General features: G+C 40.4%; 3 protein-coding genes and 1 pseudogene across 5 annotated transcripts; all 4 read right to left on the reverse strand.

Annotated features, from left to right (window-relative positions):
* Positions 1 to 5,875: 5,875 nt before the first annotated feature.
* LOC144633455 (QRFP-like peptide receptor) lies at positions 5,876 to 6,772 on the reverse strand. The gene has a single exon (XM_078492325.1). The coding sequence runs from the start codon at positions 6,770 to 6,772 to the stop codon at positions 5,876 to 5,878; it is 897 nt and encodes a 298-aa protein (XP_078348451.1).
* A 4,646-nt stretch (positions 6,773 to 11,418) lies between these two features.
* LOC144633137 (QRFP-like peptide receptor) lies at positions 11,419 to 13,746 on the reverse strand. The gene has a single exon (XM_078491933.1). The coding sequence runs from the start codon at positions 13,324 to 13,326 to the stop codon at positions 12,376 to 12,378; it is 951 nt and encodes a 316-aa protein (XP_078348059.1). The 5' UTR covers positions 13,327 to 13,746; the 3' UTR covers positions 11,419 to 12,375.
* Positions 13,747 to 16,238: 2,492 nt separating this feature from the next.
* On the reverse strand, positions 16,239 to 18,842 carry LOC144633631 (allatostatin-A receptor-like). Of its 2 annotated transcripts, none has more exons than XM_078492469.1 (2): positions 18,654 to 18,842; positions 16,239 to 17,838 (listed from the first exon to the last, which is right to left on the reverse strand). In XM_078492469.1, the coding sequence occupies exon 2, from the start codon at positions 17,808 to 17,810 to the stop codon at positions 16,557 to 16,559; it is 1,254 nt and encodes a 417-aa protein (XP_078348595.1). In that variant the 5' UTR covers positions 17,811 to 17,838; positions 18,654 to 18,842; the 3' UTR covers positions 16,239 to 16,556. The 2 variants fall into 2 exon arrangements, with proteins under 2 accessions (XP_078348595.1, XP_078348596.1); XM_078492470.1 differs by lacking the exon at positions 18,654 to 18,842 and adding an exon at positions 18,391 to 18,414.
* Positions 18,843 to 19,963: 1,121 nt separating this feature from the next.
* Positions 19,964 to 21,480, reverse strand: LOC144633456 (QRFP-like peptide receptor; annotated as a pseudogene). Its single transcript, XR_013567062.1, has 2 exons — positions 21,413 to 21,480; positions 19,964 to 20,942 (listed from the first exon to the last, which is right to left on the reverse strand). The product of XR_013567062.1 is annotated as a QRFP-like peptide receptor (transcript).
* Positions 21,481 to 21,772: the final 292 nt, after the last annotated feature.

The following is a 21,772-nucleotide window of genomic DNA, read 5'->3' on the forward strand; positions in this document are numbered from 1 at the left end:
TTTGTCATGTTCTATGTTTTCTTTGCTGGTATAACCGGGTAGTTTAATTATCACTATATTGTTATATTATAGGGGCATCAGTACTAGTTGTGTTTTATTCTTTTTGAAATCACTGGAGGAACCATTGAGTTGTAATTATGCAACTTTCTTATCGCATAGATTATCAAATGCAAGCATCATTGTTTCCAACAGATGGCTTTATACTCGATGCGCTTGTTATGAGTGAACTCAGTGATAAAACGGTTTTTAGTCCTAAGCAAAAACATTTGCAAAATTTCTTTTTCCTCCACCCAAATTCTATTGTTTGCCACCGCCGCCACCACCGCCACGATTCTATTGTCCTACACCACGACCACCACAATTCCATGCCACCCCCTCCCCAATTCTATTGTTTACCTCCTCCTCCGCTTCCTCCTCCTCCACAGTTCTATTATATTCTTTTTTCGTCCACAACCACCGCCACCACCACTACGACCGCTACCGTGACCATTACCATCACCACCGCGACTACCACCACCACAATCATCACCACCGCCACCGCCTCCACCTCCACGACCCCCTTCCCCCCCCCCCCTCACAACCGCCAACACATTTTTATTGTATGCCACATCCACATCATGCGCCACCACCACAACCACAACCACAAGGTCGAGGTGAGGTCGATGTGTGGTTGCTGTGAGGTCGATGGAGGGTCAACCCAGGGTACAGAGTTAGTACAGAAAAGTTTCTCAGTTCACGCTCTTGTGCTTGGTTACCCCGCTTATACCCCATCTATACCCCCACTGCACCTTGCGTTGACTAGGCTTTGGTAGATTGTGCTAGCATAATTTTTGGCATAATTGGAGCTAAAAAGCATAATTTGTGAAACGAGCACTGACACGGCATAATTAGCAATTTTTAGCACTTTTTGGAGCATAAATTCATAAAATTTAGTAAATATGGTGTACTTTCTAAGGAAATAAGTAAAGTCGTTGGAGGCATTTTACAAACGGTTCAGAGATGCGAGCAGCTAATTTGGACAGCTGACGGCCGTGACAAACTGCCATAAAACACAAATAAATTTACAACAACAGTCTATTTGAAAAACATCATAATTTGGTGTCGTTATTGCGCACCTCTATGTACAGAATCTACGTCATTTTGTGAGCATAATTTCGGAAATCAGAAGCAAAATTTGGGAATTCAGGCATAATTTTTGCATAATTTGGCAACATTTTGAGCACTGCTAGTAGCATAATATGCCACTTTTAGGAGCAAAATCTGCAAAATCTACCAAAGCCTAGCGTTGACCCTCCATCGACCTCACATCCACCCCACATCGATCGAACCCGTGATTGTGGTGGTGGCGGCGGATGTGGTACAAAATAAACTTGTGTTGGCAGTGGTAGTGGTGGGTGTTGAGGTGGTGCAGGAGGTGGTGGTGGTAGATGAGAAGGAGAAAGAGCAGGACGAGGAAGTGGTGGTGAGGGTGTTGGTGTTGGTGCTGATGGTAATGGTCGCGGTGATGACCGTAGCGGTGGTGGTGGAGGTGGTTGTGGACGAGGAAAACAATAGAATTGTGGTTCATGGAATTGTGGTGGTGGTGTAGGACAATAAAATCGTGGTGGTGGTGGTGGCGGCGGCGGCGGTGGTAAACAATGCAATTGTGATGGTGGACATTATGCAAATGGTTTTGCTTAGGACTAAGTTTTTAAGCGCTTTTATCACTAATTTTACGCGCATCCAGTATAAAACCATTGTTTGAAATCAATGATAGCAAATTTATATGTAATATAAATGCCAATTTACATGTAATATAAATTAAAGTTAATGTGACAACCATGAAAGGAGTTCAGAGAAGTCATAAGATCACTCTATTCAAATACGCAGATCTGTCACGCAATATGCTGCAAGACTATCACTCTTGCGTTACATTCAAAGGTCAAACTCACTTCTGAGTGTGATGCGCTATTCGGGCTGGCCAATCACATCGCCCCTTTTCTATTATGTCAATCAAGGCCATGCGGTTTTATCTAGACTTGAGTAGTTTTACTTCAAATTCTCTGAGCTCCCTAAAAGAGTTTTCACAATAATTATTATTGCTGTGATATCTTTCGATTTTTTTTCGCTTCAACATCGCTCCATCAGTACTTTATGAGTTATCCTGGTATCTGCCCACGAACTACGTTCCGGATTTACACATTTTATTCTGTCGTTCGAAGATAAATGTGCGGACGATCTGTCGAAGGCCTCGCACTACTGAACAGGTATTCGGTCCAACAACTCAGGAACTTGATATGCACACACAGAACAGATTACCTCTACCGGAATATGGCCACTCTACCGACTCGGCTTCAAGGTCCTGTGGTCTCCAAACCGCGGCTAAACCCGACACTACAGCAAAAAGTATGAACCTCACAAAAACATTATTTGCATGGTGGAGACAACATAGAATATAGAATATACTATTCTCTTGTCAAGCCGGAGAACAGTCAACAAGGGTCCGTCGTGAATGTCTTTCAAGCCTCGTCTAGCGCGCCGCCTTCTCTCCCGCCGAAAGTGGTCAGTAAAAAATTGGACAAGCAATCCGGATTTCCCTAGGGTGCATCTTGGCCAAGTGGAATCCAGGAGCTTGCTAAAAGCTAAGTATAAATATTTATAAGCTGATTCTATTTTGCGTTATATTAGACCGGCGTTAAATGAGATTTCAATATGAAAACAAACGAAACTTAGAGCAATTTGCAGGCTGCCGTTTCCACCAGCCGTCGAAAAGCCTAAAGGGCTGGAAATTACAAGATTCCGGTAGAATTCGCTATTGTTATCTTCTGTAATGTTCGAAGTCATGTCTTAATACCTGAGTAGACGAGACCCTTTATAATTTGGCTGCTCAAAGTTGAGGAAGAGCGACATAAACTTAGCTTTGCTGGAGGCTAGGGTAGCGAATTCTCGTCCCTTGTCACTAAAGTAAAAATAGGACAAATATCAACTCAAAGCAACGAAAGTTCTCAGCTTATAGAATACTTTATGAAGATTCTAAAAATGTAAACAGTTTTTACATTTAATGCAAGAATTTTGAGGTATTTAAAGGTGCCATTGTCACTGCCATTTTAACAAAAAAATAGGTTATAACTCAAGGGGAAATTGAACAATAATATTATTGTAGCAAGAATTTGATCCAAGACATACAGGGGCGTACCTGCCTTTACTACCACTAAAATTGCCTAGAAACGGCCCTGACATAAAATACAATAACAGGACTTTCTACGGGAGTATGTCACAGGAAATACAAAAGTGAGGATTCTAGGATCAAAACATAAAATTTTGCTTTGTAGTGAATACATTACTTTGTTCATGCAGAAGCATTGAACCATTTCAAGCCTGCCAAGTTTAGTGGCACAAGGATAAATCCAACAGGAGCTACTATATCTACAATGAATGCATGTCTGTGTAGCAAGTGTCTTAATTGTTCAAATACGCCTTATTTTTCGCACCTTCTACCCTGATTGATTCTTGTGTGAGTTCTGCCTTCCTGCCATGTTTCTTAGGTCAGCAATGTATAATTCCAGTGGTGAATAACAAACTTTTGCTCTGTATAAGGTCTTTTATTCCCGTTTTTCCCAGCACTCATTGAATTTGTGCTGTATCATTCAAAGGGAAACCATGAATAGGGCATTTTAGTATTAACAGTCTTGAATTTATATATCTACTCCTTTACGTGTATGAAATGGCTAGGTCACACCTTACGGATGCCTTCCTGTACCAACAAAAGGCAAGCTTTGACCTGAAATCCTCAAGGGAGTCAAAAGAGAGGTCGACTATTAAACACCTGGAGACGTTCGCTAAAAGCAGAGATCGAGTCCATGGGCAAGAGTTGGTACCAGCTAGAGAAGCATGCACAGGACAGGATGCTATGACGATAGTCTATACTCCCGAAAAGGAGTCGAGTGAAGGGCTACTACTACTTATTTACATGTTAACTTAAACCTATTTTATATTTTCGTGCTGTTCATCTATGGGGAATACACTTCGTGTATTTGTGGGGATGAAGTGCTCTGTACCATTCGCCCTTTTGCCCCATAGCCTCACAGGGTCAGCTTTCCCCTTATAGTGGGGCCCCCCAGTGTTGCTGTTGTTGGTTGTTGTGATTGTTCCCAAGGGTCCTAGAGATTAGGACCCCAGTTTCTTGGGAACCAGGGCATGTGGTTGTGTTTGTTCCCAAGGGTCCTAGAGATTAGGACCCCAGTTTCTTGGGAACGTTCCCAAGGGTCCTAGAGATTAGGACCCCAGTTTCTTGGGAACCAGGGCATGTGGTTGTGGTTGTTCCCAAGGGTCCTAGAGATTAGGACCCCAGTTTCTTGGGAACTAGGGCTTCCTGAAAGGAAGGAGAGGATTCCAGTCTCTCGTTGCCAACCAACTAACCTGTGATACATGTACCCTGCATGATTTCTATTGATGATTCTGATTGGCAACTCGAGCACTTCATCCCTTACCCCTTTTCTCCCACTGAACTTGTTGTCTTGTTTTGACTTCATGGGTTGGGAACATTAAAGCAAATTTATATGTAATATAAATGCCAATTTACATGTAATATAAATTAAAGTTAATGTGACAACCATGAAAGGAGTTCAGAGAAGTCATAAGATCACTCTATTCAAATACGCAGATCTGTCACGCAATATGCTGCAAGACTATCACTCTTGCGTTACATTCAAAGGTCAAACTCACTTCTGAGTGTGATGCGCTATTCGGGCTGGCCAATCACATCGCCCCTTTTCTATTATGTCAATCAAGGCCATGCGGTTTTATCTAGACTTGAGTAGTTTTACTTCAAATTCTCTGAGCTCCCTAAAAGAGTTTTCACAATAATTCCCACCCACCCAACCCTCTTTGGTTCTCTTTTAGCTTAGTATTTGTAAAAATGTAGGCAATGTTTTAGTTCTACGCACATATCCGGCTATGTTAAGGGTGTCTATTATATTACTATTATTATTTTTAAACGTTAGCCATAGCTGATGGACTAAAGAAGCAAGCCCGCATTTATAGACATTATTCTAATAATTATTATTTCCATTTTGTACGCTTACTTACGTTTAGAGCTGATGGACTTAAGCAGCATGCCTGCTTACAGAAACATTGTTTTTTATATTGTTATCATTTTGTATGTTAGCTCAGGCTTAGAGCTGTTGGACTTGAGCAATGTGTCTGCTTTTGAGATATTGATATACATGTAACCGTTAGCTTTAGTGTCGAGCTGGCATGTATCAACTCGACCATTCTGTTATTCGATTACTGTCTTTTCTGAACTTCTTCAATAGCTTTAGACCATCTTAACTAAGCATTGTCTTTTCTTATAGTTAATAAACCACGGGAGGGGATGAAGTGCTCTGTACCATTCGCCCTTTTGCCCCATAGCCTCACAGGGTCAGCTTTCCCCTTATAGTGGGGCCCCCCAGTGTTGCTGTTGTTGGTTGTTGTGATTGTTCCCAAGGGTCCTAGAGATTAGGACCCCAGTTTCTTGGGAACCAGGGCATGTGGTTGTGTTTGTTCCCAAGGGTCCTAGAGATTAGGACCCCAGTTTCTTGGGAACGTTCCCAAGGGTCCTAGAGATTAGGACCCCAGTTTCTTGGGAACCAGGGCATGTGGTTGTGGTTGTTCCCAAGGGTCCTAGAGATTAGGACCCCAGTTTCTTGGGAACTAGGGCTTCCTGAAAGGAAGGAGAGGATTCCAGTCTCTCGTTGCCAACCAACTAACCTGTAATACATGTACCCTGCATGATTTCTATTGATGATTCTGATTGGCAACTCGAGCACTTCATCCCTTACCCCTTTTCTCCCACTGAACTTGTTGTCTTGTTTTGACTTCATGGGTTGGGAACATTAAGTCTGCATATGATAAGTCACGCCTGTCCTCTGGTGGTTTGCCTCTTCTTACACGACAACATGTCACGGAGATGCTCACGGAAGCTTTTTATCAGCATGCTGTACAACACCGGATTGATACAAGGGTTGAAAGTTACCGATAATGTACCACTCTTATCGTACCACGAACCCATAACCACTCCATCCCAGGATTTTAAGACGTAAGCTGTTAAGTTCGGAATCCAGGACACTGCGTAGATCACGCTGACCGTAATCAGCGTTATGGTAACTTGCTTACGATAGCGTAGTGAAGCACTCTGGGAAGCTTCCAAATTCTCGACTGGCTTGAACCACAAGTGACGCACTACTCTGGAGTACAGGTATACCATGATGCTTACAGGGACTATGCCTGCTAGGACCATCCAAACCAGTCCGTCTACTTTGGCCTCCACGTCGCCAAATTTGCCTTCACTTTCGCATGAACGTAAGTCAGGTCGATAATACCCCGTGCTCATAAAGTCAGGAACATTTATGAAAAAAGCAAAACTCCATCCAAGACCGATGAAGACTTTTAGACGTCGTCTTGTAAATATATCGCGCTGGCGAAGCGGATGAATAATGGCAAAGTAGCCTTCAACAGCGATGTAGACCAAGCACAGAATGGATACAGCACCACCAACCCACGCTATAGTTCCGTCTGTGAAAAATTTACACAAATATAGGCCTGTCTGTCCTTGGGGGTGGGCAATGGACGGCATTATAATGTACTGTATACTTATGAAAGAGGCGAACATCATGTCGGCGACAGCCAAGTTGACCAGTAGATAATTGAGCGTAGTTTGCATATGCTTGTTGACAAGGACAGTTAAAATGACCAGCGTGTTGCCGACCAGGGATATAAGTACAAGGATTGATAACACCACGATGAATAACATCTTAACAAGTATTCAGAGTCAATTTGATCTAAAAGTGAAAACACAAAATGAGAGATTTGCTTTGTCTCACTAAAAGAGATCAGTGCAGAGATTGCATGCACCTACATATCAAAGCCATCTTGAACGAGAAACACGAGCGAATAACGTCAAATACGAACGAATAACAATCCCTATAAAAAAAATAGTAAAAACGAGTCCTGGAAAGTAGCGTCAGCCCGACCGTAGCGACCTACCAAACTTTCTCTAATGTTTATGTTAGGTAGTATTAGTTTATTACTGTGTTCTGATGAGTAATTTCCGTTAATTTCGCCGCGAAGGAGAACCTGCAATACTTCCCTCCAACTACAGCAATACCGTCTATTAGCAAATAAGAAAGAGTTTGTAGAAAAACCTTTGTAAATACCCATTATACTGGATCAGCGACATAAAACGTATCATATTTTTGAACCTACAAGTACGGATGCATCCGAAAATAAGAACGAGGATCTCTGACTTTTTTTAAGTCGCCTTTGATTATGCGATGTTATACTACTTACGATTTCAGGAATGGTTCAGTAAATGGTACAGTACACCTTTGAAAGCGTTCTTTCGGTGGAAGAACGGCTTTATTGATACATATAGCTTAGATTTGGACGAATTCACGGCTTCGAAAAGCTTTGGGCCTCATGATATACAAAATGCATAAATTTTATTCACTATTTCCTCACTTAAAGCTGACTGTTTATTTGGAAGGACTGCAAAAAAGGGAGAAAACAAATGAAGAAGTGATGAGGTTTTTTAATTGCTCAGCAGTCCTTATTTATCTTTCTTTTTAACGCTGAATAAACATTTGCTATTATATTTTTTTAATGATTTTTTATGTCTCTTGTGCTTAGCTACACGACCAGTTGGCACAATTTGTAGCCTTGAGTAGCCGAACTGTTCATGATCAGTTACCATTTGTTAAACCGGCAAGCTTTTCTGGATTACGTTCAACAACGAAAATTGGACTAAGCTCGAAAATATGCAGATGCACACTTTTATTCCGAAAAGAAAAACGCTCAAAAAACGTATTCAAACAAATATTCTATTATCATTGTTTTCCATTTCCGTAAGCATTACCATTTTTGATTATTTTTGAGTCGTGCTGAGGTTTTAATGGATTTTTCATTTGTCTAAGAGAAAGAACATGCAAACTGTTGTTATACACAGGAAACGATTGCACAAGACCCTTGCCAAGGTTCAAATAATTGATTTCCTTCCATGAAAGAAAACACTCATGGAAAGTGATTATAATAGTATTTTACATTCCCCAGGTCCAAGAGATCGTCTATGAAGAGATATGTTCTCAATTTGTATATAACTTTACTACTCCATTGGGCATCTACGACCTTTTGGTAACTTTCATCATTTCTGTATTTTAAAATTATTGTGTTGAGTAAATAGATTCTGTTAATAAAACACTGCATTGTCTTTCGCCTGTCAGGATTCGGCAAATCTATTATTGTTATTTACATTCATAATCATAATCATAAGACTTGACTGACATCTTAACAGCAATATTGTTTTCTTCGGCATTAACAGCAATGAGATTTTATTTTTATTAGGTAACGCTTCCTTCTTGCATAAGCATAACCATAACTAAGCATAAACTTAAGCATAAAGTGATTAGAAGAAGCCAGCACAATCATTTTACTTGCGCTGTCCTAACTTGGAAAAAGAATAAGCACAAGGAGAAGAAACCTTTTTTTTTTGCTCGTGCTTATGGGGGGATGCTTATGCTTATGCCCCATGAGAACAGCATACAAAAAAAGGAGGGCGTTCGTTCTTTTGGTGCGCGTATGCTTGTGCTTGTGCTCGATACCCATTAAAACTCAGTTTTTAAAGCCATATTCAAGAGTCTTGCATGTTGCAAGATTTTTATGGCATTTCAATTGCTCTTAGGTGCTGACGAAAAAGAGAAAGATTGCATCTTCTGTTTCCCACCTTACTGGTGAAGATTCACTTCATTGCGGTTCTTCTGCTATGCCATGCCGGACTCTACCACAAGCACTACGGTTAGTTCGCAGTGGCGGTAAGAATTGTCTTAACGGAAGGAAGAGCGAGTCTCATCCATACGGCTGTTTAATAATGGACGGTGCTAATGGAGTGAAGCTGAAACTTATAGACAAAAATGTTAAAATACATGGTCAGTTCTCGAAAGCTCATACTTCTTGCGAACATCGCGATAGCCTAGCTTTTTTGGAAAACATGCCAGGAATGGGTCCCTTAAAGTGACCACTCAAACCTTGTATACGACAACAATGGGATCGTTTCATCAATCCGAGTTCTTTAACAGTGGTACTAAGTACCTTAATTGTCCTTCATACAGCATAATTCAAAAGGACATCAATAAAACAAAAATTTATAGAAACTTTTTACCCCATTTAAAGTGCACTCAATACTGCGCGGCAAAAACTTCGCCGAGATCATTGGCAAGTTAATCTATATATTTTTACTGCGAACTCCCTTCAAGAAGACATTCCTACAGTTTCCATCAATTTTATGAAATGTTTGATTACTTACAGACGTGTTTCTGTATTATTATGGAGTTGTTCGATAGTTGCTAACGTAACTTAAGCTTCCCCTGTTCTCATACATTTCTACAGACAAGTTGAGCAATCAGTCCCTGCATCTCCCGTTACTTTATTACTCTTTGTAATTGCTGTACATGTGGCCGTTTCTATATTCTGCTGCAGAAAAAAAAAAATGACAAAAAGTTTCTTCCAGAATTCGCTTCGTTAAGTACGATTGCTGTCGTGACCATCTCTTCTTTAAATGCTGATGAAAATGAGAATGGTGTTGGTGCCGCTGTGTTACACACGGATTCCTCAGTTCCATTAATTGGTTGCCCTGTTGTAGGCCCCACATCCACAACAGCTGCCTGTCCTCTTGCTGTTTGCCTTTTCTTGCACAACAACATATCGCGAAGATGTTCACGGAAGCTTTTTAACCGCATGCTATACACGTCGCCAAATTTACCTTCCTTTCCGCACAAACGTAAGCCAGGTTGATAATACCCCGTGCTCATAAAATCAGGAACATTTATCAAAAAAGCAAAACTCCATCCAAGAACAATGAAGACTTTTAGACGTCGCCTTGTAAATCTACCGCGCTGGCGAAGCGGATGAATAATGGCAAAGTAACGTTCAATGGCGATGTAGACCAAGCACAAACTGGACACAGCACCACCAACCCACGCTATAGCTCCGTCTGTGACAAATTTACACAGATATTGACCAGTCTGTCCTTCGGGGTGGACAATGAATTTAGATTGTATCATAATGTACTGAATACCTATGGACAAGGCAAACATCATGTCGGCGACACCCAAATTGACCAGTAGATAATTGAGTGTAGTCTGGCTTATTGAAAAGAACAGTTAAGACGACCAACGTGTTGCCGACCAGGGATATAAGTACAAGGATTGATAACGATACGATAAATATCATGTTAACACGAAAGCAGATCCACTTTGATCTAAAAGTGAAAACACATTATTACAGATTAATGAAAGCTTTTCTTACTGAAAGTGATCAGTGCAGATATTGCAATTCGACACGCACCTACACATCTGAGCCGAGTACATCGATTTTACACAATAAAAATAACATATCTCACAGGCCATTATAAAATTATAAAAGGACTATGTGGAGCCAAGTGGCCCATATCGCTGGAGCTTTTTCTGTCTTCGTTAGCATTAAGCGACTAGAAGTGTTTCTACTCCTCCCTGGATGGAATGCTAGTCCATCGCAGGGTTACCCCTAGCGTTAAATCGCATATACCCATTTATACACCAGGGTGGAGAGAAGAACTATAAGTGTCTTGCCCAAGAAAACGACACATGCAATGACCCCGGCTTGGGCTCCAACATGGACCCCTCGATCCGGAGTAGTCCTTATTGCGAATAAATAACTGTGTTCTTGTGAGAAAGTCCCGTTAAGGCCGCAAAGAAAGGAAAGCCTGTAATAGCTCCCTCCAGCTGAAGAATATCGTCTATTACCAAGTATGAGAGGGAACATTCAAATCAGTGCTTCTGTTACATTTTAACGCAAGGCTGCAAAGAGCCCATACTGTTGCTTTCAGCGTCATAAAAGGTGCAATTTTTCTAACCCAAAAGTACAGTTACATCCGCAATAGTCAACGAGGATCGTTTCTTTTGGAGCTGTCTAAAACATGACCACTATAAACACCATTTATTTATTTATTTATTTATTTCTAAAATTTCTACATAATCCGGATGAATGTCATGGTCTGTTGTTTCCGCGTGAAATCTTATTGCGCTTTCGTTATTAGATCTTGTGCCAGGCTTGTGCTCTGCGCCGCGCGAATTCCACGATCTTTTGCTCTCTCCCACATAGGCAAAATCACATGTTTTAGAAAGAAATGTCAACAATAGGAAACAACGCCTATTCCTAGAAGCGCTACATTCTATCCAGGACATTAACTGTGTGAATGAGCATGTGCAATTCCCACAAGTTTATTTAACATTGGGAACATCCCTAGAGACCGGCGGTGTATAAAAACTTATTATGCAAAAACTGAACCAATTTTAACTCTGATGAAGGTAACAGAGAGTTACCGAAAATTCAGTTTTATACGTTTTTTACCAACCGATTTTAAGATCAGATACAAACCAAATTTTTATTATGTCAAACACTGATCGCCTTAATAACAAGTGTTTCTAAATTTCATTACACAACAGAATTTTCGACCAAGCTTGAAAACATGCAAAAGAGGGCTTTTCTTCCTGAACAAAAACTGCTTCGAAAACAATAACTACAAATAGTATTTTACCTTGCTTTCTATATCTATAAAAAAGCATTTTTGATTACTTTGGCGCCCTGTCGAGTTATTATTGGATTTTTTTCATTTTCACAAGACAAAAGGCCTTTTATAAAAAGTTTTACTCCTGCAAAAGTTCGTCGCCACGATTTGTACAATTTATTGCTCATGGAACGTAACGTGACAATACTTTTACACTTCCTAGGGTCATCACTGATTAATAGATGTGTTTTCAATCAGTATAGCACTGACGCTGGGCATCCGGATGGCCTTTTGGTAACTTTCATCTTTTCTCTGTTCTAGAATTGTTGCATTGAGTAAATAGATGCTGGTCTGCTGCCGGCTGTAGCTTGCATCCCTGTGGTGTTTGCAATTTTTTCTCAAATCTATGTAATGCTTACTACGAACTCGCTTCTAAAGGCGTTCCCACAGCTTTCAGTTCTTTTTCTGCAAAAACGGTTGCTTACATAACATAACATAAAACTTTACAGACATGTTTCTGTGTTATTATTGAGTTGCTGGCTTGCATTAGCCTTTAAAGTTGCTAAAGCACCTAAAGCTTTTTCACTTTTTATATTTTCCTGAAGACAAGTTGAGCAATAAGTCCCAGCTTCTCCTGTTACTTCTTTACACTCTGTAAATGTTGTGAATGTTGCCGTTTCTTTTTTCCCTACTTCTGCTGCAGTGCCACAAATTGTCAAAGATTTTCTTTTGGATTTCACCACGTTGAGTGACGTTTCCGTCGTGGTAATTCCTGCTGAGGAAAATGAGAATGGTGTTGGTGCTGCTCTATTACGTGCTTATTCCTCAGATCCATTGCTTGGTTGCCCTGTTGCAGGCCCCACATGCACAACACCTGCCTGTCCTCCGGCTGTTTGCTTTTTCTTGCACAACAACATGTCACGGAGATGTTCACGGAAACGTTTCATACGCATGCTGTACAACACCGGATTAATACAAGCGTTGAAGGTTACCGATAATGTACCACTTTTATCGTACCACGAACCCATAACCACTCCACCCCAGGATTTTAAGACGTAAACTGTCAAGTTTGGAATCCAGGAGACTGCGTATATTACGCTGACTGTAATCAGCGTTGTGGTAACTTGCTTGCGATACCGAAGCGCAGCCTTCTGGGAAGCTTCTAAATTCTCGGCTGGCTTGAACCACAAGTGATGCACTACTCTGGTATACAGGTATACCATGATGCCTACAGGAATTATGCCTGCTAGAATAATCCAAACCATACTGTCTACTTTGGCCTCCACGTCGCCAAATTTACCTTCCTTTCCGCAAAAACGTAAGCCAGGTTGATAATACCCCGTGCTCATAAAGTCAGGAACATTTATCAAAAAAGCAAAACTCCATCCAAGAACAATGAAGACTTTCAGACGTCGCCTTGTAAATCTACCGCGCTGGCGAAGCGGATGAATAATGGCAAAGTAGCGTTCAACAGCGATGTAGACCAAGCACAGAATGGATACAGCACCACCAACCCACGCTATAGTTCCGTCTGTGAAAAATTTGCACAAATATAGGCCTGTCTGTCCTTGGGGGTGGGCAATGGACGGCATTATAATATACTGTATACTTATGGACGAGGTGAACATCATGTCGGCGACAGCTAAGTTGACCAGTAGATAATTGAGCGTAGTCTGCATGGGCTTGTTGAGAAGGACAGTTAAAACTACCAGCGTGTTGCCGACCAGGGATATAAGTACAAGGGTTGATAACGCCACGATGAATAACATCTTAACAAGTATTCAAAGTCACTTTGATCTAAAAGTGAAAACACAAAATGAGAAATTTGCTTCTCTCACTAAATAAAATCAGTGCAGATATTGCATGCACCTACATATCTAAACCACCTTGAACGAGGAACTGAGTGACGAGCGAATAACGTCGAATACGAACAAATAAAAACGAGTCCTGGAATATAGCGTCAGCCCGAGCGTATCGACCTACCAAACTTTCTCTAATGTTTATGTTATAGGTAGTCTAAGTACATTACTGTGTTCTGATTTTATATAATTCGCGAAAGAGAACCTGTAATACTTCCCTCCAACCACACCAATACCATCTATTAGCAAATAAGAGAGAGTTTGTAGAAAAAAACCTTTGCAAATACCCATTAAGCTGGATCAGCGTCATGAAACGTATCATATTTTTCAATCTAAAAGTACAGTTGCATCCAAAAGTAAGAACGAGGATCTCCTCCTTTTTGAAAATTTTGCGGTGAAGCCTACTTACGATTTCACGAATGGCGGCAAATGTTACGGTACACCATCGAAAACCTTTTCGCCTCGTAATGACCAAAGTGTATAGATTGTATTCATTAAAAGGACTACAATTGACTCTAACCTCCAAACAAAACTAAACAAAAAAGGCACAAAACAAATGAAGAAATGATGAGGTTTTTTATTGCTCAGCAGTCCTTATTTATCTTTCTTTATAACGCTGAATAAACATCTGTTATTATATTTAAATGATTTTTTTATTTTCTTGTGCTTGGCTACACGATCAGTTGACACAATTTGTAGCCGAACTGTTCATGATCAGTTACCTTTTTGTAAAACAAGCTTTTCTGGATTACGTTTAACAAACAGCGAAAATTTGGACCAAGCTTGAAAACATACTGTATAGATGAGAACTTTTTTCCCGAACAAGAAACACTCAACAATCTATTCATACAAATACTATTATCATTGTTTTGAATTTCCGTAACCATTAACACTGTTTAAATAATTTTGACGTCTTACTGAGGTTTTATTCGATTTTTCATTTCTCAAATCAATAGGCCTTCATAAGAAGTTACTAGTAATACGTGACTCGCAGGGCCTCGCGAAGCTCTGGGTTGGGGAGGGGGGGAGGGTTATAAATAAGGAGTGGATTATTTGAAGTTGAACATTAATTGAATTGTACATATTCAATTTTCCACAGTAGGCAGGAAGATATATTTGTTAGAAATTTTATTTCAACTGGCATGGCGGCGACACCCTCGTTCTCAGGGTCTACTCCGCTTTAAAGATGGTGGCTTTTTCTGGTTCGTAAAGAGGTATAAAGCGTTGGGAAGCGCAGGCTATTTTCAAAATCATCGACAAATTATTGGATATTCGCATTTTGGACATTTATTTGATGGCACAAAAAAAAAAGAACGAACGGCAGGAGGATTCGAAGCCTCCGCCCGCGCGCCCCTGATGGCGATGAAAGGTTTATAGCCTGAATAGGCGTTGAGGGAGTATTATGTGGAAATCAATGTTATTTTAATCCGAAAAGAAAAACGATAAAAATGAAAGGCTCAGGATTCGAACCCACAAAAAAAAGGAAAAAAAAAAGAAAAAAAAAACCCTAGCCGGATTCGAACCCCCGACCTCAGGTCCGAAGATCTGATTTCAAGTTCGACGCCTTACCATTAGGCCACCTGCGCGCGGCGGCCGTGTGACGTCATTTCCGCCACACACCAAGCTCACAAATATAGAAATATATATGACCGTAAACTCCACACGAGATTTCATCCCGCCTGATCCCTTTGAGGGACAAAATTATACACCCCGCTACGCTCGGCCTTCGGCCTCGCTTCGCGAGGAATAAACATGCAAACTGTTATTATACACAGGAAGCGAATGCACAAGACCCTTGCCAAGGTTTTAACAATTCATTTCCTCCCAAGAGGGAAAACACTCAAGTAACGTGGCCATAATAGTATTTTACATCCCTCAGGTTCAAGACTAGTTCTAAGCATTGATAACTAAGCATAACTAAGCATAAGAATGAACGTTTAAAGATGTACGTTATATAGAGGCGTGTTTTCAATTTGTGAAGATCTTTACTATTGCATTGGCTTGGATGGCTTTTTCGTAACTTTGATATTTTCTTTTTTGTAAAATTATTGCATGGAGATGCTGTTAATAAAACACTGTATTGACTTTCGCCTGTCAGGATTCCACAAATCTGTCATTTTAATTTACCTTGAAAGTGCAAATTTAATTTATCGGCGGCTAGGGTCTCTTTGGTGGTCTGTATGGGCCTGTATGTCAATCTGTTATCATAAGACTGAACTGACATCTTGACAGCAATATTGTATTCTCCACCGTTAACAGGAATGAGCTTTTCTTTTTCATTAGGTAACGTTTTCTTCTTGCCTAAGCATAACCACACGCAAAAGCATAACTAGTAAGCATATCCTTAAGCATAAGCCCATTTAAAGAAGGAGCAGGCACATTCATTTCACTTGCGCTGTCTTCACTAGGAATATGCATAAGGAAAGGAAGAAGAATTTCTCTTTTGCTTATGCTTATGCCCCTTGAGAAAAGTATAAAAGAATGAGGGCGTTCGCTCTTTTTATGCGCTTATGCTTATTCTTGTGTTTGTGCTTATACCCAATTAAGCTAGCCTTTAAAGTAAATATACAAGAGTCTTGCATTTTGCAAAATTTCAATTTCCCTTATCATGGCTGACAAAGAAGAGGCTGATTGACTCTTTTTTTTCCATCTTACTGGTGAAGATTCACTTCACTGTGGTTATTATGCCATGCCGAAGTCTACGCCCGGCAATTTGGCTAGTTCGCTATGGCAGAAAGAGTTGTCCATATGGTTGTTTAAAAATGAACGGTCTTATTGGAATAAAGCTAAAATTTATAGACAAAAGTCACAATACATCGGCAGTTTCGAAGGCTCATATTTCTTGCGAACATCGCGATAGCCTAGCTTTCGGTACACATACCAGATAAAGAATCTCTTAAAGTGACCACTTGTAATCGACAACAATGCATGGGATCATTTCATCAATCTGTGTTCTTTAACAGTGGTACCAAGTGCCTTAAATGTCCTTTAACAGCATTGTTCAAAAGGGCATCAATAAAACTGAGACAGTTATTTACCCGATTTAAGGCGCACTCAATACTGCGCGGCAACAACTTCGCTGCAAACCGTTCAAAAGGACAATTCCTACAACTTCCATCTTTTTTTTTAAGGTTGATTACTTACAGACATGTTTCTGTGTTATTATGAAGTTGTTCGATAGTTGTTAATATACCTAAAGCGTCCCCAGTTCTCATATATTCCTGCAGACAAGTTGCGCAATCAGTCCCTGCGTCTCCCGTTACTTTATTACTTTTTGTAATTGCTGTACACGTGGCCGTTTCTATATTCCCCGTGTCTGCTGCAGCAACAGACAATGGCAAAACGTTTCTTCTAGAAGTTGCTTCGTTCAATATGATTTCTGTCGTGACCATCTCTTCTTTAAATGCAGATGAAAATGAGAATGGTTTTGGTGCTGCTGTGATACACACCGATTCCTCAGTTCCATTAATTGGTTGCCCTTTTGTGGGCCCCACATCCACAACAGCTGCCTGTCCTCTGACTGTTTGCCTTTTCTTGCACAACAACATATCGCGAAGATGTTCACGGAAGCTTTTTAACCGCATGCTGTACAACACCGGATTAACACAAGAGTTAAAGGTGAGCAATAATGTACCACTCTTGTCGAACCACGAACCAACAACATCTCCACCCCAGGACACCACGACGTAAGCTGTCAAGTTTGGAATCCAAGAAGCTGCATAGATCACGCTGACTGCAATCAGCGTTATGGTAACTTGCTTTCGATACCGATGCGAAGCCCTCTGGGAAGCATCTAAATTCTCGACTGTATTGAACCACAGGTGATGCACAACTCTGGAGTACAGGAACACCATGATGCACACAGGAACTATGCCTGCTAGAACCATCCAAACCAGGCTGTGCACTTTGTCTACGGCGCCAAGGTTGCCGCAACTTTTGCACAAACCTAAGTTAGGTTGATAATATCTGGTCATAAAGGTAGGTATATTAATCAATAAAGCAAATGTCCATGCAAGGGCGATGAAGACCTTCAGACGTCGCCTTGTAAATCTACCGCGCTGGCGAAGCGGGTGAATAATGGCAAAGTAGCGTTCAATGGCGATGTAGACCAAGCACAAACTGGACACAGCACCACCAACCCACGCTATGGCTCCGTCTGTGACAAATTTACACAGGTATTGACCAGTCTGTCCTTCGGGGTGGACAATGAATTGCATCATAATGTACTGAATACCTATGGACAAGGCGAACATCATGTCGGCGACAGCCAAATTGACCAGTAGATAATTGAGTGTAGTCTGCATGGGATTTCTGAAAAGAACAGTTAAAACGACCAACATGTTGCCGACCAGGGATATAAGTACAAGGATTGATAACACCACGATAAATATCATGATAACACGAAAGCAGATCCACTTTGATCTAAAAGTGAAAACACATTATTACAAATCAATGATAGCTTTTCTCACTAAAAGCGATCAGTGCAGATATTGCAATTCAACACGTACCTACACATCTGAGCCAAGTACATCGATTTTTCACCATAATAATAACATATCTGACAGGCGATTATGAAATTTTAATAGCACTATGTGGAGCCATACTGCTGGAGCTTTTACTGGTTTCTTAAGCATTAAGCGACTAGAAGAAATGTTTCTACTCCCTCCTGGATGGGATGCAAGTCCATCGCAGGGTTATCCCTAGCATTAAACCGCCATACCTATTTAAACACCTGGGTGTAGAGAGGCACTATAAAGGTAACACGTCTTGCCCAAGAAACGACACATGCAATGATCCCGGCCAGGGCACGAACCCGGACCTCTCAAACCGGAGTCCATCCTACTAACCATTGAGTCACAGCGTCTTCCATATCTTGTATATATTAGGTGGTCCTTATTTCAAATACATAACTGTGTTCTGGTGTGACATTCCCGTTAAGCCCGCGAATATTACAAAAAAATTCGGAAAGAGAACCTGTTTTAAATAACTCCCTCCAGCTGATGAATACCATCTATTGCCAAGTAAGAGAAGAGGATATTCAAATCAGTGCTTCTTTTACCTACCTTAACGCAAGGCTGCAAAGAGCCGATACTGTTGCTTTCAACGTTATAATAGGTACAATTTTTCCAACCGAAAATTACAATTACATCCGAAATAAACAACGAGGGTCTTTTCTTTTGGAACTGTCTAAATAATGTAAAAAGAAAATTAAAAATTTTGCGGTCGAACCTACTTACGATTTCACGAATGACGACAAATGGTACAGCACGGCTTGAAAAGCACTGTGTTGGAAGAAGAAATGCTTCTGTGATGCAAAGCTTTGGTTTGAAATTACTGATTCCAAAGCCTTTTCGCCTCTTTATGTACAGAAACATTAATTTGAATTCATTATTTTCTTCCTTTAAGTACTGTTTTTAGAAGGACTGCAATTGACTCAAGCTCCAAACAAAGCTAAACAAAAAAAGGAGAAAACAAATGAAGAAATCATGAGAGTCGATATTGCTCAGCGGTCCTTATTTATCTTTTGGTATAATGCTAAACATTTCTTTTCTTTCATTTTTAATTAATTTTTCTTACCTGAGTATTTGTCTTCACGATCAGTAGGCAAAATTCGTAGGCACAGTTCATGAAGATTTTGTATTTGCATTACATTTTCGACCAAGCTTGAAAACATGCAAAAGAGGGTTTTCTTCTTCAACAAAAATTGCTTCGAAAACTATTAGTACAAATAGTAGTTTACATGGTTTTTTATATCTATAAGAATAAGCATTTTTCATTACTTTGGCGCCCTGCCGAGTTATTATTGGATTTTTCATTTTCGTAAGACAAAAGGCCTTTTATAAAAAGTTCTACACCTCCAAAAGACCCTTGACACGGTTTGTACAATCTATTTCCTATTAACAGAAAAAGTGCTCATGGAACGTAACGTGACAATACTTTTACACTTCCTAGGGTCATCACTGATTAATAGATGTGCTTTCAATCAGTATAGCACTGACACTGGGCATCCGGATGGCCTTTTGGTAACTTTCATCTTTTCTCTGTTGTAAAATTGTTGCATTGAGTAAATAGATGCTGGTCTGCTGCCGGCTGTAGCTTGCATCCCTGTGGTGTTTGCAATTTTTTCTCAAATCTATGTAATGCTTACTACGAACTCGCTTCTAAAGGCGTTCCCACAGCCTTCAGTTCTTTTTTTGCAAAAACGTTTGCTTACATAACATAACATAAAACTTTACAGACATGTTTCTGTGTTATTATTGAGTTGCTGGCTTGCATTAGCCTTTAAAGTTGCTAAAGCACCTAAAGCTTTTTCACTTTTTATATTTTCCTGAAGACAAGTTGAGCAATAAGTCCCAGCTTCTCCTGTTACTTCTTTACACTCTGTAAATGTTGTGAATGTTGCCGTTTCTTTTTTCCCTACTTCTGCTGCAGTGCAACAAATTGTCAAAGATTTTCTTTTGGATTTCACCACGTTGAGTGACGTTTCCGTCGTGGTAATTCCTGCTGAGGAAAATGAGAATGGTGTTGGTGCTGCTCTATTACGTGCTTATTCCTCAGATCCATTGCTTGGTTTCCCTGTTGCAGGCCCCACATGCACAACAGCTGCCTGTCCTCTGACTGTTTGCTTTTTCTTGCACAACAACATGTCACGGAGATGTTCACGGAAACGTTTCATCCGCATGCTGTACAACACCGGATTGATACAAGCGTTAAAGGTTACCGATAATGTACCACTTTTATCGTACCACGAACCCATAACTACTCCACCCCAGGATTTTAAGACGTAAACTGTCAAGTTTGGAATCCAGGAGACTGCGTATATTACGCTGACTGTAATCAGCGTTGTGGTAACTTGCTTGCGATACCGAAGCGCAGCCTTCTAGGAAGCTTTTAAATTCTCGGCTGGCTTGAACCACAAGTGATGCACTACTCTGGTATACAGGTATACCATGATGCCTACAGGGATTATGCCTGCTAGAATAATCCAAACCATACTGTCTACTTTGGCCTCCACGTCGCCAAATTTACCTTCCTTTCCGCACAAACGTAAGTCAGGTTGATAATACCCCGTGCTCATAAAGTCAGGAACATTTATCAAAAAAGCAAAACTCCATCCAAGAACAATGAAGACTTTTAGACGTCGCCTTGTAAATCTACCGCGCTTGCGAAGCGGATGAATAATGGCAAAGTAGCGTTCAACAGCGATGTAGACCAAGCACAGAATGGATACAGCACCACCAACCCACGCTATAGTTCCGTCTGTGAAAAATTTGCACAAATATAGGCCTGTCTGTCCTTGGGGGTGGGCAATGGACGGCATTATAATATACTGTATACTTATGGACGAGGCGAACATCATGTCGGCGACAGCTAAGTTGACCAGTAGATAATTGAGCGTAGTCTGCATCGGCTTGTTGAGAAGGACAGTTAAGACTACCAGCGTGTTGCCGACCAGGGATATAAGTACAAGGGTTGATAACGCCACGATGAATAACATCTTAACAAGTATTCAAAGTCACTTTGATCTAAAAGTGAAAACACAAAATGAGAAATTTGCTTCTCTCACTAAATAAAATCAGTGCAGATATTGCATGCACCTACATATCTAAACCACCTTGAACGAGGAACTGAGTGACGAGCGAATAACGTCGAATACGAACAAATAAAAACGAGTCCTGGAATATAGCGTCAGCCCGAGCGTATCGACCTACCAAACTTTCTCTAATGTTTATGTTATAGGTAGTCTAAGTACATTCCTGTGTTCTGATTTTATATAATTCGCGAAGGAGAACCTGTAATACTTCCCTCCAACCACACCAATACCATCTATTAGCAAATAAGAGAGAGTTTGTAGAAAAAACCTTTGCAAATACCCATTAAGCTGGATCAGCGTCATGAAACGTATCATATTTTTCAACCGAAAAGTACAGTTGCATCCAAAAGTAAGAACGAGGATCTCCTACTTTTTGAAAATTTTGCGGTAAAGCCTACTTACGATTTCACGAATGGCAGCAAATGTTACGGTACACCCTGAAGAAGAATTCACGGTATCGAAAACCTTTTCGCCTCGTAATGACCAAAGTGTATAGATTGTATTCATTATATTTTCATTATAAAAGCTGACTGTTTTTTAAAAGGACTACAATTGACTCAACCTCCAAACAAAACTAAACAAAAAAGGCAGAAAACAAATGAAGAAATGATGAGGTTTTTTATTGCTCAGCAGTCCTTGTTTATCTTTCTTTATAACGCTGAATAAACATCTGTTATTATATTTAAATGATTTTTTATTTCCTTGTGCTTGGCTACACGATCAGTTAGCACAATTTGTAGCCGAACTGTTCATGATCAGTTA

The sequence above is a fragment of the Oculina patagonica genome, chromosome 12 (assembly GCF_052425735.1).
Source record: "Oculina patagonica isolate OP01 chromosome 12, crgOcupat, whole genome shotgun sequence".
Classification (NCBI taxonomy): domain Eukaryota; kingdom Metazoa; phylum Cnidaria; class Anthozoa; order Scleractinia; family Oculinidae; genus Oculina; species Oculina patagonica.